The sequence below is a fragment of the Bos indicus genome, chromosome 7 (genome assembly GCF_029378745.1).
Source record: "Bos indicus isolate NIAB-ARS_2022 breed Sahiwal x Tharparkar chromosome 7, NIAB-ARS_B.indTharparkar_mat_pri_1.0, whole genome shotgun sequence".
Classification (NCBI taxonomy): Eukaryota; Metazoa; Chordata; class Mammalia; order Artiodactyla; family Bovidae; genus Bos; species Bos indicus.
The window spans coordinates 62,764,210-62,784,311 of NC_091766.1; the positions used below are offsets into that span (position 1 = coordinate 62,764,210).

At 44.9% G+C, this 20,102-nt stretch overlaps 1 protein-coding gene across 2 annotated transcripts in view; it reads right to left on the reverse strand.

The window, feature by feature from the left end:
- Positions 1-20,102, reverse strand: part of GLRA1 (glycine receptor alpha 1) — an 87,259-nt gene that overhangs the window by 37,740 nt on the left and 29,417 nt on the right. For both annotated transcript variants that reach the window (XM_019963672.2, XM_019963671.2), the window contains exons 2-3: positions 10,680-10,807; positions 5,116-5,183 (exon numbers count right to left, since the gene is read on the reverse strand). In XM_019963672.2, the coding sequence (XP_019819231.1) occupies positions 5,116-5,183; positions 10,680-10,807 (196 nt within the window). The remainder of the gene's footprint in view (positions 1-5,115; positions 5,184-10,679; positions 10,808-20,102) is intronic.

Here is a 20,102-nt window from a genome sequence, read left to right on the forward strand (position 1 = left end):
CTTTGATTGTGTGGATCACAACAAACTGTGAAAAATTCTTAAAGAGATGGGAATACCAGACAACCTTATCTGCCTCCTGAGAAATCTGTAGAACCAGACATGGAACAACAGACTGGTTCAAAATTGGGAAAGGGGTATGTCACGGCTATATATTGTCACCCTACTTATTTGACTTCTGTGCCAAGTACATCATGTGAAATGCCAGGCTGGATGAATCCCAAGCTGGAATCAAGATTGGTGGGAGAAATATCAACAACCTCAGCTATGTAGATATGGGCTTCCCCAGTGGCTCAAGTGGTAAAGAATCTACCTGCAATGCAGGAGACCTGGGTTTGATCCCTGGGTTGGGAAGATCCCCTAGAGAAAGAAATGGCTACCCACTCCAGTATTCTTCCCTGGCAGGCTACAGTCCACTGGGTTGCAAAGAGTCAGGCACAACTGAGCGATGAACATTTTCAGATACGCAGATGATACCACTCTAATGGCATAAAGTGAAGAGGAACTAAAGAGCATCTTGATGAAGGTGAAAGATGAGAGTTAAAAAGCTGGCTCAAAACTCAAAATTCAAAAAACTAGGATCATAGCATCTGGTGCCATCACTTTATGGCAAATAGAAGGGGAAAAAGTAGAAGCAGTGACAGATTTTATTTTGTTGGGCTCCAGAATCACTGCAGATGGTTGACTGCAGTCATTAAATTAAAAAATACTTGCTCTGGAAAGAAAACTGGCAAACCTAGACAGCATGTTGCAAAGCAGAGACATCACTTTGTCAACAAAGGTCCATAGAGTCAAAGCTATAATTTTTCCAGTACTCATATATGGATGTGACAGTCGAACCATAAAGAAGGCTGAGTGCCAAAGAATTGATGCTTTTGAGTTGTGGTGCTGGAGAAGACTCTGGAGAGTCCCTTGGACTGCAAGAAGATCAAACCAGTCAATCCTAAGGAAATCAACCCTGAATATTTATTGAAAGGATTGATGCTGAAGCGCCAATAATTTGGCCACCTGATGTGAAGAGCTGACCCATTGGAAAAGACCCTAATGCTGGGAAAGATTGAGGGCAGGAGGAAAAGGGGGCAGCAGAATATCAGATGGTTAGATAGCATGGCCAACTCAATGGACATGAATTTGCACAAACTCCAGGAGATAGTGGAGGACAGAGTAGCCTGGTGTGCTACAGACTATGAGATCACAGAGCTGGACATGACTTAGTGACTAAACAACACAAATGGAGATAACATGTCCTGCCTCATGGGGGTTGTTGTGAGGTGTAAATAAGATGATACACATGGAGTGCTCTGCATAATGCCTGACACACAGTAGCATTTAACGTGTGGTTGTTGCCCTTTTTTGTGTTCCATATTAATACAAGTCTGTAGTCTTGCTTTTGAATGCAATCTTGTTTTCTAAGCATATTCTGAGTGACAAGGAAATAGGCTTGAATGGGAAAGTGATCCAGAGGGTTTGGTTGGTGAGATCTAGGGGAGAAAGAAGCTGCAGGGGAGTGGAGCTCTTGGCCATTGCAAGGCGGCCTGGACCTGGGCTTCTGTGGCACCCAGTGCGTGCTGTGTGACCTTGCTCAGTCAGTGTCACCACTCTAGACATTGGACTCCCTTTCAGTAAAATAAAGACTGACTTAGTTTCTTAGCAGTTTTTCTACCTTTGAGATTTTAGGTTTTCTCCTGAATTATCTGCAATGTGTGTTAAACACATATTGATAATTAAGAACCCCATAGGAAAAAAAAAATCACTGTATTACTGAATGTGGAAGCCAGAAAATGACAACTCTACTTTGGATTAACTTTAGTTAATAAAGACAAAACTGTGTCAGCTGTGGCCCATTCCCAAAGAAGTACCTCACTGCCAGTCCTTCATGTTCTGTCTAAACATTATTTATCTCTGCCCCAGGCAGCCATCTCTCTGGGCTCCTCCCCTCGTTGGTTACCTCCATTTTCAGTACTATTTTCTCCTGAGCCATGCTGAGCCTGGCATGATTTGAGGTTGGGCTTCCACTTTGAATAACACTTAGGTTGCTGCTTAAGTGTGTTTGTGGGCCTGGGGTCCCTCAGTTTCCCATGTCTGTGCTCTTCAACCATTCTGTCTTTTTACATGTCTTTTTCTTGGGGATGGTTTCCTTGCAGTTGTGAGAATTGGACCCTATTTCCTGCTTGGTCACTAACTAGTTCTGGGATGGGGGTGTCTCCAAATCTCCATTTCCTCAGCTGTACACTGGGGAGCATTGTGTCTGCCAAGTCTGCTTTATAGAGTGGTTTTCAGAGCAAGTGTTTGGTGAAGGAATGAAGTGAGAGAACGAATGTGAAAGCTGTTGAAAATGACAAGTGGCATCTGAAATAAGAACTACCATCCGTTGTGTGTGTCCTTTGTGTCTGACCCTGTGCTCAGCGCTTCCATGCCTCATCTGCCAGTCCTCACACAGTCCCAGGTGGATGCTCTTGGTCCCCTGCTCTACGAAGGAGGAGGCTGACGTAGGCTACCTTGTGCGTGTCCACAGAGCTGAGTCTCAGATTTCGTCCGGGCACGAAAGACTATGTCCTGATTGCTATACTGTCTCTGTAGAAAGCATATGTAGCAGGAATAAAGTCTGAAGAGGTAGACAGGATATACTGGAGAAGGGAAAACTAAGGCTCAGAGAACTCAAGGAATTGCTCAGGATCACACAACTAATCTGGGGTGACTTTGGGGCTTCAGTGCCCAGAGCCCCCATCATTGCCCCCATCATTCTCATCATCGTCATTGGAAACAGTTTTAGCACTTACAAAGCATCTACTCTGAGAAATGCTTTCCTGTTTATAATTTCCATCCATAATAACTTCAGGAGGCAAAAGAAATTAACTGGGTGAAGTAGTATGACATTAATCACCCCTGGGATTTTACAGACAACGAAGTTGAGGCTTAAAGATAACAAAGCAACTCAGCCTCTTACATAAAGTGAGTGCATCCAGGTTTCCTTCAGAGCCTCAGCTTTTAACCACCATGCAAAACAAGAGCAAACCACCACTCCATTAGTAATCTGTAATAAGGAAATAGATTTCCATGCGACTGTTATAGGAAAGCAGGGGTGGGCTTGGAGTGCAGATGCGTACACCTGTCTCAAATAACCAAGTTCCTTACGTAACGGGGTCATATGTAAACCGTTACTTGGTTTGATAACTCTTTACCATTTTGGAAGAAGAGTGGAAGTTTCAACATTTGCCACACGCACTATGAATGATGCAGATGTCCGTGCATGTCTGGTCTGGAGGGAGAAGAACAGCAGAGGGCTTCACTAGGAGCTCTGAGAAGGCATCCATTCACAGGGTGGAACGACTTGGCTTTTGGACCTGGAGGTCCAGTGAAAAGCAGCCATGCTTGTTCTAGTCGATAGGCGGGACAATCTCCACATGGAGATTAAAGGCCTGTTAGTTTTAGGGACTTCGATTGCTTGATTTGACCATATTAAAACAGACCTCTCTGCAAAAGGATAGATTTTGGATCATTTGCCCCATGACATATAGAACTCAGCAATTTTTGCCAATCTGGGACTAAAAAGTTAGATCTAATTGGTATAAATATTTCAGACCAAATAATGGTTTGAATCAACAGACAATATATCAGATTTGGCTTACTTATTTAAAAAAAATTACTGAATACCTGTTATTAAATCACTGTGCCAGGTGCTGAGGTTACCACAGGAAATGAGACAAGATTCTGGCCCCCAAAGAACTGAACTACATTCCAGTGAGAGGAGGCACACACGGGTAGATGGTGAGAGTGTGAGAATGCACGGCCAGCGCATTCAATGGGGATTGCAGCACAAGTCATGAGAACGGGTAGAAGGAACCCATCCTAGCATTAGGTCAGCGCACATATGAACTTACACACATGTACATGCGTGTTAAGAGTGTGAAGGCTTCCTGTGGCGGTCATCCTAAGCAGGGAGTTAAGAGAATCTGAGGGTTGGCAATGGAAAGGAAGCTGGAGTGGGGGCCCTGGGCGGAGGCCTCCGCAGCATCAAGAGAAGGCTGGAAACCAGAGAGCAAGCACCTCCCGGGTGGAGAAGGCTGAGCAATTCCATTCATCCAGAATGGGAAGTGAGAGGGAAGAGATGCAGCCAACCAGAATCAGAGGGGCCTTGCAAGCTTGATGCTGAAGGTGAGGGGGCTCTGGGGGAGGTGTTAAAGCAGGGGACCAGTGTGGTTAGGTATGTATCTTAGAAAGACCACAGTGTGAGGAAGAATAGACTGGAGGGGGCAGGAGGCAAGTTGGGGACACTTTGCAGTAATGTGAGCAAGGCACCATGGCACCCTGAGCTAGACTAGAGGCAGGTGGGCATCCAGGGATGGATGGTTTAGAGGATTTGAAGGCAGTAACATCTATAGGACTTGGTGATTGACTGACTGCTTCTCACTCTGCTCATAAAGAGTTGATTTGAGGCCGCTTTAATTGTTTTCTCACAAGCTTTATTGCACCCTTCAAAACAAGTACAATTGAATTTTTGTTTTCAAGCATTGAGAAAAATATTTTAAAGTAGATTACATTTATTTATAATTATTAACATAAGATTTACTCCTTGCAGAAATTAGAAAAAATATAAAAGTACTGAAGGATATGAAATCCTCCATAAGACGATGATTCAGGGATAACTGCTATTAACATTTTGGTTGTTTTTCCTTCTAGAATTTTTTCTACTCTAACAGATATATTTTAAAATTTTAACTGTGGGAATTTTTAAATATATACAAACATAGAAGAATCAACCAAGTATACGCATCTCAGCTTGTATAACCCGTCTTTTGCTATTCTACAGCTGAATTTTACACTTACAAGCAGGTCTTTATATTTTCTTTTAATCTAAAACTTTCACCTCTTGATAGAATTTTGCTTTTGTAATCCTGAGTGTTTAGCATGTGCTAGCCCCCTAGCTCCTTGGTCATTTTCAGATATATGTCTTCACTCAAAACATTGAACAGGACAGTAAAAATGTCCAAATCCCATGAAGCCCTGAAAAACACCAGATTTCCCACTTCTTTGAGCAAGACCAGTACAGAGGGTAAATATTTCAGGGGGAGAGATCTCCCGGGCAGTAAGTAGCAGCCTGTGTTCTGACTCACTCACCATAGTTGTCTCAGCAATGGAACCGAAGCTGTTGATGAAAATGTTGCAGCTGACATTCACTGGGGGACCTGCCAATTAAAAGAGATTCTTGCTTAGCTCCATGGCCATGAAAAAAATCCCCCAGACGAGACCCATTCATGAAATGCTGAATTTAGGGATAGATCCCCTTTGGCGGAGGAGACCCTGACTTGTCCTCCACCCCACTCTTAGGCAGCAGGGACTCGTAGCCACATCATTATGCCAGATTCCCAGGTCCCCAAGTGAGCACCAGGTACAGAACACCAGAGGCTGAGATGTACTTTCATTAACACGAGATGATTCATCATCCTGCCATATGGTTGAAATGCCTTCCCCAAACCCCACTGGCTGCCTTCTAATTTGTGGCCGAAATGTATTTACAGCTACAACATTTGGAGGCCATCTTGGGAATTGCAAGAAACAGCAAGTTCCTTGCCTTGAACTTCTGAACCAAGGATGATTGTCTGAAAGGGCGTTGATGGGAATTACCAGCTGAGGAATCCAGAGGGAACCTCAAGGGAAGTCCATAAGTCTTTGGTAAATACTTTCCAAGCAAGCTTTTTGAATCCTACTGCAAGGGTAGGAAAGAAGAGGAGGATTATTTGCCCTTTGGAATCTCATTGCTAGCAGGACCTCTGTCCAATTGAAGCCCAGTCTCTTCATTTTGTACAATTAGTTACCATTAACTGAGCAGGGTTTTCTGTTGCACTGAGAGTGTTACTAATGTTATCTCATTGTATCCTCTCAGTAGCTCCATGAGAAGACACGGTTATTCCCATTATTTTACAGACGTGGAAGCGGGCTCAGAGAGGCTGTTTGTCCACAGCCACACAGCTAGTAAATGGTCAAGCCTGAGTTCAGATTGGTCTAATTCTGAAGCTAGTGGTTTTAATGACTATACTTTTGGAGAGAGGTTCAGAGAAAGGAAGGGGCATGCTCAAGATCATAATGTGGCAAAATCCAGGATTTTAAGCACTGTGTTTCCACTCATGCTGGCAAGAGGGCCAGTATAAAATAACCAGGAAAGAATGTGAGGCCGTGGGTAAAAGTTATATAAACACTAAGAGTCCAGGTGTGAGAGAGGTTCTGAAGAGCGAGGCATTAGGGAAGCCCTTGTGAAGGTGATGATGACCTTGAGCTGATTTTGAAGGGGGTTCAGACTTGGATAATAGGTTATGATCCTTCACTTGAAAATGGCAACATGCCATTTGTGAATTTTTTCCAGGTCCACTTTCTGGTTGATCCCCATGAGGTCCTGAGGTAGGCAGGGCAAAATTATTGTTACTAGGTCCCTCTAGCAATGAGATTCCCAGCTTCATAATACAGCAGAGAACTTTAGTAGCTCACCTGGGCTTCTGTACCCAGCAAGTGGTGGAGCCAGGACTTGAATCCAAGTTTTCTTATACCCACTCCACTCTGTTCATCTTGAAAAATTAGCCCAAGCATTTCACCCAAACTCAGCCAAGATTCTTTTATTTTCAGAAATCCTAGGGTATAGAAAGGGACTCAATCCTGCTGTGAGGATCCAGGCTTTCCTTCCAAGGGCTTGCCAGGATCCCTGTGTTTGAGACACAGCCCCAGACTCTCACTGGCTCTTTTCTCTGAGGCATGCCCCTTCCCTTTTCTGGAATGCAATTTCCCCATCGACTTGGGAGAGTAGATCTTGATCTGGGCAGTCATTCTCAGCTCCATGGGTTTGGAATTCCCTTATGGAAGCTCTCAGTTGAATTACAAGGTTACTGTATAGGATTGCAGGGCTGGAGTGTTTCTGAAGGATCACTTAACCAACCGTTTCTCAAACTGAGATGCAGACGTAGAATCACCTGGGGAACTTGTTAAACTAGAGACTCCTCAGCCCAACCCCAGACCCAGTGAACCCAAATCTGTAGGGATTTAGCCCAGAGTTTATTGTTTAATGAGTGGCCTGAGTGATCCTCATGCAGAGCTGGGTTTAGGAACCACTGGTACTCATTCAGGGCTGAGCGCTTGATCACCTCTAGCAGTGGGGAACTCATTTCATCTCAAGCAGCACTTTCCATAGTTGGATAGCTCTGCCTGCTAAAAATTTTTTCCTTATGCTGAGCAGAAATCTGCCTTCTTGGTCACTTTCACCAGAACAAAGGCTCATTAGGGTTCCCCCCCAGCTCCTCATTTAGACTCAGATACAGGTTTCTCTTTTCATTTAGCCTCATACCATTAAGATGCCCCAAAGAGTTACTGCCTGTGCCTTGAAATGACGTGCACAGAGTTCCCACCCAGGCCCTGCCAGTATCTGGTGCTATGACTCCCATATAAATTAGATCCTGATTTATGTGTGCGAGAGGGCGCCAGCCAAAAGGACCTCATGGGGAGGTGTGGTTCATTGAAATAAATCTTAAATTAAATTATCCTCAAGAAAATTACAATCTGGCTGCCTTTGGCAGCAGTGTAATGTATATATTTCATTAAATATTAAAGTTTAATTTTGGTCTTGTGAGTATGTTTGCATTGGGCCGTGCCCTCGATCCCGGGAGCCATTGTGATACACAGAGTCTTAGCGAAGATACAGCATATCAAAGCTGGCAGGGCCTGGTTCTCCTGGATCATTTCACAGATGCAGAAACAGAGGCCCAGAAGCGTCAAGTGATTTACTGGGGGTCACAGACATCAGGTAACTAGTAAGAGGGTTAGAATCCAGTTTTTGAGCGCTCTACTTCAGTGTTAGGATTTTCACTGCCACTGTGTTCTGCAGAGCCCACTCTCCCCAGCACGCATATCTTCAGACGAAACTGTTGAGTGATTCATCACTCTGTGGGGTCCTCAAACAAGGCAGGCCCCTTCCTGTTGTCTTGGGGTCATAGGGGCCTACTCTGCCTGGCCTTTACAGGAGCTCTGTGGTCTGTGGGGGGCTTTTGGGACATGTGAAAGGGGCCGTGGGGCTCAGAAGCAGGAGGTACCCTGCAATCAATGTTTCAGCCCTCACCACAAGGGAAAGTAGAGATCTTACTCCTCTTCACCTGGGGTGGGGTTCCAAGAAGATGTGCTTTGCGCAGAGCCCAAGTCAGAGGAGATTATAGGGGGTTGAGATAGTGTAGGGTTGGGAAAGGCCCAAGGGATTGTCTTGTCCGGTACGTTTTGGGTCCGAGTGTTTGGAATAATGTTTTCAGGGTGGGGAGGGAAAGGGCCCTGATTCAATGGTTATGTCCACCGCTATGTAAGTAAGTAAATAAATAAATGAATCAGGCAGTAAGCAACTAAATAAATCACTAGCATTAGACAGAATTGAGTCAGAGCAGCTAGCTGGGTTAAAGTCCCCAGTCTTGGCAGCATGACTTGGGTAAGTCACTTAATTATTCTACATAGCCTATTTTTCGGAGAAGGCAATAGCACCCCACTCCAGTACTTTTGCTTGGAAAATCCCATGGATGGAGGAGCCTGGTAGGCTGCAGTCCATGGGGTTGCTAGAGTCGTCAGACACGACTGAGCGACTTCACTTTCACTTTTCACTTTCATGCATTGGAGAAGGAAATGGCAACCCACTGCAGTGTTCTTGCCTAGTGGGCTGCCGTCTATGGGGTTGCAGAGAGTCGAACATGACTAAAGCGACTTAGCAGCAGCAGCAGCATATTTTTAGGGTCATTTGCTCATGCGTTCATTTATGATGGGTTTACTGTGGGCCTTCTATGTGCCAAGTACAGCGATACGCACAAAGGATAACTAGCACATGAAACTCGGAGGCCCCTATGTTCAGCAGGTGGACAAGACCAAGGCACTTCTACTCAGCCTGGAGTTCTGAAGGAGCCCACGAGGGGGCGCTGGGGGACGGAATTGCTGAAAACTGCGAAGCTGCAGATGCAAACTGGTGGTCAGTTTTCTCTGATGTGTTTGATTTGGCCAATGGTGTTTCCCAACGATATGGTTTAGCTGCCAACTTGGAAGATTTCACATAACCCCCTGACTTAAGTCTCATCTGGGAAGGCACGCCACCCAGGGCCTGCTTCCTACCTGGCGGGAACCTGGCTGCCCTTAGCAGAGCGTGTACTTTCTGGTTCTCTCTGCTTACCCCCATCCTATTTCAGTTGTGCGCCATACCCGCTGGGCCCCTCTGGGTGTTTGAGACTGTGACTCTGGTGAAGGGCTTCTATGCCGACTCACTGTCTTTGAGGGAAGAAAGGTGATGTTCAATCCTGGAAGAGAATGGCCTCAGGAGTGAGGTGCTGGGGAGCAAGAGCACCTCGACATCAACAGGTGTGGGAACTGGGCCCCCACACAAGCCTCAGTGCACTTCCCAGCCTGTTTTCCATTTGCAGAGCGCTCTGAGAAGGGGACTTGGAGGGTGGGGGGTTGAGGGAGCCGATACTAGGAAGCTGTTAACAGCTGTCACATCTCTTGTTCGGTCTTGGATTTGAGCCAAAAGGAACAGCAAGGAAGGGCATCTGGAATCAAGGATTGATCAGAGGGTTGGCTGTGGGTCTTTGAAATAAGATTTTTGCAGGGGTGCTGGGAGGAAGGTCAGGGTGCACAGGCTCCCAAGGAGGTCCTCAAGTCTGCGCATGCAGAAACCTGCCCAGCAGTTAGAGGTGGATGGTTACAGTTTCCTGAGGCATCAGTGGATGACAGGAACTGGCCCCTCTTGTTGTAAGACATAAGAGCTCAGAGGACTGTGAGCCAGAAGAAGCTTCTCAGATCACTTCATTTGTGGTTAATAAATGGGCTACCCATAAGGGCATATCTGGCTCCCAAACATGTTTTGCTTGTATTTACATGTGTTAGGTTTCAGGAAGTTTCTCCTAAATCTTGATTTGTGGCTTTTCTTGGACTTTTGGATGGTCAGGCAGCACAAGACCCGCAGTCCTGTAGGGTAACGAGGGACTGGGGGGACGGAAGGGCTGCCTACTTTCCAGGGACCTGCAGCACTATTTTTTTGCATATTTCTACCACCCCATATTGTCTTACTAGGCACTTGAAATTGTGGCTCTTATTAAGTGAGAGAGTTCCAAAATTATTTGTTATTCCAGGGGAAGCTTTCAGTGGATTAACTGTAGTTAGAAGCTTCTCATCTAAGACAAATAAAAGTACAGCTGCTTGGGGGAGAAGCAAGGTGGGGGACTTGCTCGTGTCTTCTGTTTCTCTCTTTTGGGACACAGGGAAGAAGCGCCAGGACTCCATGAGGCACAGTGTAAAAACCACAGAGATAGCCTGCTTCATCCCTGCCCAGGCCAGGAGACTGAAACCGGGAAAAAGGAAGGGGCTTATCTAAGCTCAGAGAATAAGTTTGTACCCGAAGCGAAACCTGAACTCATTTCTCTACATTCTGCGTTCATTGCTTGTCCATTAGTAAAGCTAGCAAGTGGGTTTAGTTCCCATACTGACACAGGCATCCAGAGATCCTGTTGAGTTGTACTCTCCGAGGCTTTGTTTGGCCTTGGTGAATTGACTAATAGTATCTGCCTTAGGGGTAGAGAAAAGAGTCATGGAATTCATACCATCTGCATACAATTCAGTGGGCTTGCTGCCACAATCTGGGAAAGCAGATCCCTGGGGCTCTGAAAGGCAAGATTATCTACCTTTGAAATTGGGCCTGATCCTGGCGTCGTATCCAGAAGTCCTCCCCATGAGTTTATCCAGGAAATCGGACGGTGACATGGGCTTGGAAGCAGACCGAGCAGCTTCAGCCTCCTTGGAAGCAGCAAGACTAAGAAAGGAAAGAGGAGGCAGATGGTTAATGAGGGCTTTTCTCACACTGAGATCAGATCCCAGCCTTGCTCAGCCCAGTTCTAGGAACCACTGGAGAAGTAGGTAATATGGGTCCTTAATGAGGTAAGGCCCAGGCTACCTTGTTTATCCAGCCCAGGTATCAGCCTGCATGGGATCCTGGCAGGTGGCTGAGAGTGTCTGATTGATGCTAAGTAACTGCTGATTCTTTTAAGGCTGCATCTCTAAGGTTTTGGGCAATCACCCTTGACTGCTGGTTTCCCTGGGAGAGGAGACTGAAGGGATAACTTCCCACGAGGCCCAGCCCTGTGTTTTGGGAGCCTGTACTTTCAGAGGTCCATGGAACAGTGCAGCCAGAAAAAATCTTAGAGATCAAGTAGTCCAGCCTTTTTGGGCTTCCCTAGCTGCTCGGTGGTAAAGGATCCTCCTGCCAATGCAGGAGATGTGGGTTCGATCCCTGGATCAGGAATATCCCCTGGAAGAGGAAATGGCTACCCACTCCAGTATTCTTGCCTGGGAAATCCCATGGACGGAGGAGCCTGGCAGGTTACAGTCCATGGGGCTGTAAGAGTCAGGCACGACTGAGTGACTAAACAACAACAGTCCAGTCTTTCCCCAAAGTTTCTCTTCAGAATGAGCTGCTAATTTTTTTTTTTTTTTAAAGAAGATGCCCAAGTCAAATGCATTTGGGAACACAAATAGAACCAGGCATCTTTACCTTGGGTCTTCTCAGAACCTTTGACAAACTTAGATGCTTATACTTATGGGACTCTCTCAAAACACTTTCAAAAATGCTTTCTCAAAAACACTCTCAAAAAAGTTTCAAAACACTTTCAAAAAACTGAGACACAGCTAGTGAAGGAGATGTAGGTTCCAGGTAAATCAGGGGTCACTTGCCTGGATGTAGCCAGAATTGGGGGATTTGAAATCAAACTGGGGATGCTTCACATTGTTTCTGTCACTCTGCCCCCACAGCAAAGTAGTTTTAGGTGTTCCTTTGTACTGTAGTACGTAGTACAAATGACTGAGGTCTAAGAACAGGGGCCCTTCCCCTGCCATACTCTCTGAGGCATGCACATGTCTAGAACAGTCAAGATTGGAAGCTGAAGGGTTCACGATCAATTATTTCTGTTGCTTTGGGTGACTGAGCTGATTGAAATGATTATATCCAGGAGATAGCTGGAAGCTGGTGCAGCCCCACTGTGTGTGCTCTGGGGCTTGTATGCTGGCGGAGGTGCATGTGTAGAGATGCACGTGTGTGTCTCAAAAAACGAGAGCTTCTGTCACCTGGCCAAGCTGGATGTGGTGTTCCCCAAGGATTTGCGCTGCCTCTTGTGTTCTTTGCCGTGGATCCTTTTCTGGTGTCAGCGTTGTCGCTGTCTAAGTGGTCCCCTCTAATGGATGGCCCTCATAGCCCTGTCTCCACCTTGTCTTTTCCCACAGGCCCCCTTTCTTCATTTGCAGACACCTGGGGCGCACGTCCATCTGGATGTCCTGCCAAGCCATGCCTCAAGTGCATTCCAAACCAGATGCTGCAGCTTCCTTCCCAAGCTTCCTTCCCAAAGTTGCCCTGGTGGCACTGACGTCTTCCCGTTCTCTAGGACCAGATGCTTTAGGATCATCTTGTCTCTGTGTCCCTTCCCCTGCCACGTCCCCTCACTCACTGGGGCCTTTCCAGCCATGCAGGTGTCATGACTGTGCTATCTTTTTGGGAGTTACTCGTGTTTGTGTTCCGAGACCAGCAATTGTGGTGGGGTGCCTTCATTGTCTGTTTATTTAATCTTCTACTGTGTCTACCATGGTATGTCTCACACTTACTTGGTGCTCAATAATGGCTGAATGAATGAAACAATATTTTAATTAATTAGTCAGATATCTTGGTTAGTAGGAAGTATTCAGAAGTATTCATGTATGGATTAGCAATTTTAGAATAAGTAGACTATTATACTCACTAATGAAAAATAGTGAAAATAATCAGTTATTCCTTTGAAGTTTCAGAAAATTTTCTAGGATGGTTGCACTCATGCTTAGTAATCTGAAGATTCCTTATTCATATCCTAAAGGGCTCTTTTTAAAAGATTTCTTAATTGAAGAATAATTGCTTTACAGAATTTTGTGGTTTTCTGTCATACATCAGCAAGAATCAGCCATAGGTACACCCATGTCCCCTCCCTCCAGGGCCTCCCTCCCATCTCCCTTCCCATCCCACTATTCAGCCTGTCACAGAGCCCCTGTTTGAGTTCCCTGAGTCACACAGCAAATTCTCATTGGCTATCTATTTTATATATGGTATTGTAAATTTCTATGTTACTCTCTCCGTACATATCCCCTTCTCCCTCCTCTCCTCCCGCCATGTACATAAGTCTGTTCTCTATGTCTGATTCTCCATTGCTGCCCTGAAAATAAATTCATCAGTGCCATCTCTTTAGATTCCATATATATGGGTCAGTATACGATATTTACATTTCTATTTCTGACTTACTTCTCTCCGTTTAATATGCTCTAGCTTCTTCTACCTCATTAGAATGGATTCAAATGCTTTCCTTTTTATGGCTGAGTATAAGATCCAACCAGTCCATCCTAAAGGAGGTCAGTCCTGAGTGTTCATTGGTAGGACTGATATTGAAGCTGAAACTCCAATACTTTGGCCACCTGATGCGAAGAGCTGGCTCATTGGAAAAGACTCTGATGCTGGGAAAGATTGAGGGCAGGAGGTGAAGGGGATGATAGAGGATGAGATGGTTGAATGGCATTACCAACTCAATGGACATGGGTTTGGGTGAACTCCGGGAATTGGTGATAGACAGGGAGGCCTGGAGTGCTGCAGGTCATGGGGTTGCAAAGAGTCAGACATGACTGAGTGACTGAACTGAGCTGAGTATTCCATTGTATATGTGTACCACAGCTTCTTTATCCATTCATCTGTTGATGTACATCTAGGCTGTAAAGGGCTTGTTTTGATGGAAAGAATAAGGGACAATGCATTATACTGTTTTTACAAGTGTGAGTATAGATGTTTGTGAGTTTGTGTGATGTGGGCAGGTTTCTAGGTGTGATGAATATGCATGTTTTGTTTATAAATGGATGGATGTGGGTGGATGTGTGGGGACTTGGGTGTGTATGAGGGGTTGTGTTACATAGAAACTCTGTACGGAGAAACACTGGGCTGGATGAAACACAAGCTGGAATGAAGATTGCTGGGAGAAATATCAATAACCTCAGATATACAGATGACACCACCCTTATGGCAGAAAGCGAAGAAGAACTAAAGAGCCTCTTGATGAAAGTGAAAGAGGGGAGTGAATAAGTTGGCTTAAAGCTCAACATTCAGAAAACGAAGATCATGGCATCCAGTCCCATCATTTCATGGCAGATAGATTGGGATAAAGTGAAAACAGTGAGAGACTTTATTGGGGGGGGGCTCCAAAATCACTGCAGATGGTGATTGCAGCCACAAAATTAAAAGATGCTTACTCCTTGGAAGGAAAGTTATGACCAACCTTGACAGCATATTTAAAAGCAGAAACATTACTTTGCCTACAAAGGTCCATCTAGTCAAGGCTATGGTTTTTCCAGTAGTCATGTATAGATGTGAGAGTTGGACTATAAAGAAGGTTGAGCACCAAAGAATTGATGATTTTGAATTGTGGTGTTGGGTTTTGGAGAAGACTCTTAAGAATCCCTTGGATTGCAAGGAGATCAAACCAGTCCACCCTAAAGGAAATCAGTCCTGAATATTCATTGGAAGGACTGATGTTGAAGCTGAAACTCCAATACTTTGGCCACCTGGTGTGAAGAACTGACTCACTGGAAAAGACCCTGATGCTGGGAATGATTGAAGGAAGGAGGAGAAGGGAATGACAGAGGATGAGATGGTTGGATGGCATCACTGACTCAATGGACATGAGTTTGAGTAAATTCCGGGAGTTGGTGATGGACAGGGAGGCCTGGCATGCTGCAGTCTATGGGGTCGTAAAGAGTTGGACACGACTGAGCAACTGAACTGAAGTGAACTGTGTTACATATATTTGGATATACAAAAATATGAAGACCTGTGTTCCTGTCAAAGTGTGTTGTTAAGAGTGATATTTAGTATGGGTGTTTTTGTGTGTACATATAGCAACCCACTCTAGTATTCTTGCCTGGAGAATCCCATGGATGGAGGAGCCTGGTGGTCTATAGCCCATGGGGTTGCAAAGAGTTAGACACGACTGAGCGACTTAACTTTCACTTTCATGGCATGTATGTAGACATGGGGTACAGGGTGTGAAAATGTCAAATGCCTTTGTGGCTGTACGTGTGTGCTATATATATTATATGTGTGTGTTACTGAATTATACTGTCACATGTAATATAGAATGGTTCATAAAGAGTGAAAAGAACAGATAATTTGGAATCAATCCTGTCTCAGTCATTTACTGGCTGTGTGACCATGGGAACATTACCTAACGTCTCTAAACTGCAGTTGCCTGATACACCAAAAGAAGTGCTGCACAAGGAGTCACTGAGGTAGCACAGATAAAAAATGTCAAAGATGGTTCTTGGTTCACAGCCAGCACTCAGTACTGTCTTGCTCTTCCATTACCGTGTGTGTGTGTGTGTGTGTGTGTGTGTGGCAGTTGAGAGTCAGTCTGGAGTTTCTCCTGGTCTCACTGCTGCTTTCAGCTGCACTGTAGCCCCTGCATGACTTGGAAGTCCTGCCAAACGCCTTCCGTGGCCTTACTTTACCATAGTCCCAGCTTTTTCTCCATTCAGCACCAGACCCATGGCTTCTGTGTGACTCTGGTGTGACAAAGGGAACCACGGGCACATAACCGGTGATTTATGACTTCACTGCTGCTATGATTCACTTCTCGAACCACTCCAGGAGTGGCAGTTATGAAGCTTTCATAAGCTCCTATCCTCTCTCAGCCCCTCCCCTCAGATAATAAGGTTTGGGAACGTGGTCCTCTCTCCTAGCTGTTACTATAGCATAAGACTTCTTTTGCCCTCAGGCCTCTTTCATAATCCTGAATCCCATTAGGCAGTACAGTGAGAAAATGAATTTGCCCCAAAATATTCCCTACCATTTGCTGTTAGCAAAATATGCCATTTAATATCTGAATCCTCCCCAAGCTGCAGCATCTTCTGATTATCCTAGCTCATACGTCTGCAGCAAGGCACTTACAGTCTGGTCACCTGGCCTTTGACTCACCAACAGTCCTTGTATGGTGAACTGAACTGGTGGGAACTGAGACTCTGAGAAATTAACTGGCCTCACATCACACAGCCCTTGAGTAAGGGAAAAGATTAGAACTCACATTTTCAAGCCCTGCTTCTTCCAAATGCTATGACGTATAGGAAAAATTTTTGTAAACTACGAAGAATATAAATCATGATAGTAGGTGGTGTTACTACTTGTTTTGAAGCTCTGTTGTATTGTTACAGCCAAGAAAATCAAAACCTGTGTCTGACCCCTGGCAATCCCCGTACACACTCTGAATTTACCACCCTTGAAACTGGGGAAGAAGTAGTGTGACTTAGCAAATAAATGCGTCTCTGTTTTGTTAGGTGGCTCACAGTAGAATTCTTGGAAATTTTGAGATTCTCTAGTCTAGCCCCTCCCATGTATCATGGTTTCTTGGAACACTGACAGTTTTTTCCGAGTTTTTTTTTTTTTTAATCATTTCTACTATTAGTCACTTTAAAGTTTTCATTGCATTGACATGTACGTTTTGAAGGCTTTATCTTGTTTTCTGTGTATATTTCTAATCATCTTGAAAATTCATAGTTTCGGTCACAGTAATGTCAGATGTTGAAATATTTATACTTATTTAAAAGTGGATATGGAGGTGATATGTTTTAAATATTTGTTATTTAGGGAAAAAAGTTCTCCTTGAATTATCTCACTTCTTTAAAAAGAAAGGTAACTTTGTATTTCACTCTTCACAAATGAAAAACCAGTATTACTTGCCGTAATAGAGGACAACCACAGCAGTGAATACAATGAAAACAAAACAGAAAGAGAAGAGTTTAAAATCCTAGTTAAATTCTGTTGCTGGCTGACATCCCGAACCTGAGATCTGCCTTCAGTTCCAAAAGAAGATCAGCGAGTGCTGGAAAGGTGTTAGAGACACGGTAACACCCAATGGAGACTTTCTTCCTGGGATAATGCAAATGACTGAAATGATGATTCTAGGTTATTATTATGTTTTGAACCACCTAAAATCGCCTCCCATCCCTTACTGCCCTTGTCCAAAATTTCTCTAATTCTTTTTCTGATACATCCTCCATTTGAATGTCAAATAGCCATGCCTTTCCACTTGATGATCATTGTACATTTCTGGCTATATTTAGACAGCACGTTTTGCACAGAATTATTTCTAGGGCCCCCTCAAGTAAATCTGTGCTTTGCGCCTCTGTGCGGAGAAAATAGGCGCCCAGGGGCCCTTCATGCACGTTTGCAGCCACTGCCTCTGGTGAGCTTAAGCCTTTGCTTGTAGATAGTGAGGGACTGGACGCAGAGGCTGGGAGTGAGTACGAGAAATGAAATACTTGATTGTTAGGATTTGCTGACCCTATGAAAGTATTTGGAAATGATGCAAATTGTTTCAGGGATTACTGAGATGTAATGTGGTGAATCAGACTTGATTTAGACAGATTTGATTAATAGTCATTTTCAGAATGTCCGTAAGGTCTCCTGGGACTAAGGGTTCTGTCCCTCGTTGAGAAGGCTTATGGCGATAGCTGCACTGACTGGACAGAGCCTTGAACTGTCTAGCGCCTCTTAGGGCATTTGTCGCGTTAGGAAACTTTGGTACTTAAAGGGCCTCAGTTTTGACTCCTAATGACAGAGATTAAGCAAAAGTCCAGGAGTCTGTTCTACAGTGGCATTGGAAGGAGGGTGACAGAGTAAAGAGGGGGCTTTGTGACCTTTGATGAATCACTTCCCTTTTGAGCTTTCAGTTTCCCAAGCTATAAAATGAGGGGATTAGAATAATCTCTAAGAGTCCTTCTGGTTCTAAACCATCATTTTAGTAATCTATAATATTCCCTCTTTTTAAAATTTTCTTCTTTACTCATCTGGTCTTGGGACCTGAATTTATCTGGAGCCCTCAGGGGAGGATGAGTGTGTGTGTGTCTTGCTGCCTTCCCATTCAGTCCCCTCATTTTTCTTCAGTGGAACAGCTCATTTCTCAGGGATTTGTTGGAAGCCAGGCCCGATCAATGCTCAGATTCTCATTCCCTAGTTGCAGCATCAATTGGAAATAGGGAATCAATGTGCAGTTGTCAATCTGAATTTCAAATGAGTTGGGCTTGGCAGTTAGCCTGGGGAGAAACTATTTCAATTAGACCCTTCATGGTACCACATGCCCAAGGACCACGGTGGGTGGGGGTAGCAGTGGGGGGGTCCCTCCATCTTGACGCCAACAGATTCCATGTCCTGAGTTCACCATGGGCAGGGAAGTCAGGAGGTCAGGGATTGGGGGGAAAAGGGAGGGAGGGCAAAATGAGGGGCAGAAGAGTGATTCAGAGGCTGAGGACAGCCAAGGGAGGGATGCAGAGAGCTGGAGGAGGAAGCTGGAGACACAGAGTAAGAAGAGAAGTGGGGGTGGGAGAGAGAGGAAGAGGAAAGTGGAGGTGTCTGTGGCGTGGCCAGTGCTACAAACGAGGAAGTCAGTGAGCACAGAGGGTGTGTACCAACTGCACCCGGGGAGAGGAGGTGGCTTCCAAGAGGCTTTGTGGAGATAGTGTTTTTTACAGTAAAACGTGAAGGTTGAGTATGGAATTGACCTGGAAGAAACAGAGAAGGAGAGTGTTTGGGGTAGAAGGAACAGCATGTGTAAAGTCTAGAGGTGAGAGAGGACTTGGAGAATTAAAGAGAAGTTTAGTGAGCATGTGTGGGAGTGAAGGAGGGAAATGAAGGGGGGAGAGAGAGAGAGAGTGGGAGGGACACAGAAAAAGGGAAAGGATGAAGAATTGAGAATGGAGCACTGAGTCTTCAAGGTTGGGAGTAGCCAGGAATGCACCCCCTGTTCTGTGTCCTTGTGGTGGGTTTGGAAGTTAAGGAAGATTGTCCCTCCTTGATGCCTTGTTAGTACAAATAATCCATCTGGATTTCTCAGCTGTTAAATTAAATTGTAGCCTGGCCAAGGTTGGGAAATGCACTCTCCAAAAGACCCCTCCAAATGGTGGGTGTCCAATTTGGTTTCCAGGCAGATGTGTCCTCTGACTTGGGCCAGGACATCCCCTTTGCCTTGGTAGGGAGGTAATCTAATGAACTGGTGTTTATTCCTTATAGAAAGTACCAGGTCAACTTAGTCAGGTGTTGACAGAAGGTCTGTCTATGTTTCCAGGAGCATTTGCTTCCTGTTGTTGTTTTTGATCAGTCACTAAGTCATATCAGACTCTTCGCGACCCCAGGAATTGCAGCATGCCAGACTTCCTTGTTTTTCACTGTCTCCCAGAGTTTGCTCAAACTCCTGTCCGTTGACTCAGTGATACCATCCAACCATCTCATTCTCTGTCACCCCCTTCTTCTCTTGCCCTCTCAATCTTTCCCAGCATCAGGGTCTTTTCCAATGAGTCAGCTCTTCACATCAGGTGGCCAAAGTATTGGAGCGTCAGCTTCATCCTTTCAGTGAATATTCAGGGTTGATTTCCTTTAGGATTGACTAGTTTGATCTCTTTGCTGTCCAAGGGACTCCAAGAGTCTTCTCCATCTCCACATTTTGAAAGCATCAATTCTTTGGCACTCAACCTTCTTTATGGTCCAACTCTCTTATCCATACATGACTGCTGGAAAAACCATAGTTTGACTACATGGACCTTTGTCAACAAAGTGATGTCTCCACTTTTCAATACACTGTCTAGGTTTGTCATAGCTATTCTTCCAAGGAACAAGCATCTTTTTATTTTGTGGCTGCAGTCACCACCTGCATTGATTTTGGAGCCCAAGAAAATGAAATCTGACACTGTTTCCACGTTTTCCCTTTACTTCATACACAATTATAAAAGTCATTGTGGAATAGAGGGAGAAATATGAAGGTGGGGCTGGGAAACTGAGATGTAGTTTTGGCTCTGTGTCTAAATTTTTCTTGGTCTAATTCTTGGGCTAATTCTTTTTCTCAGATGGTCCCCAGTTTCTCCATCTGGGAAATGGAAGTTTTGGATTAGGTCAGCTGTGGTAAACACTTTACTTTGAGCAGCTGCTTGGAAGATGGGTCTGGAGCCTGACCCAGCAGGAAAGGGGAACAGGGTGGATTATCAGTCACTGTCAAGAGACTAGATTATTG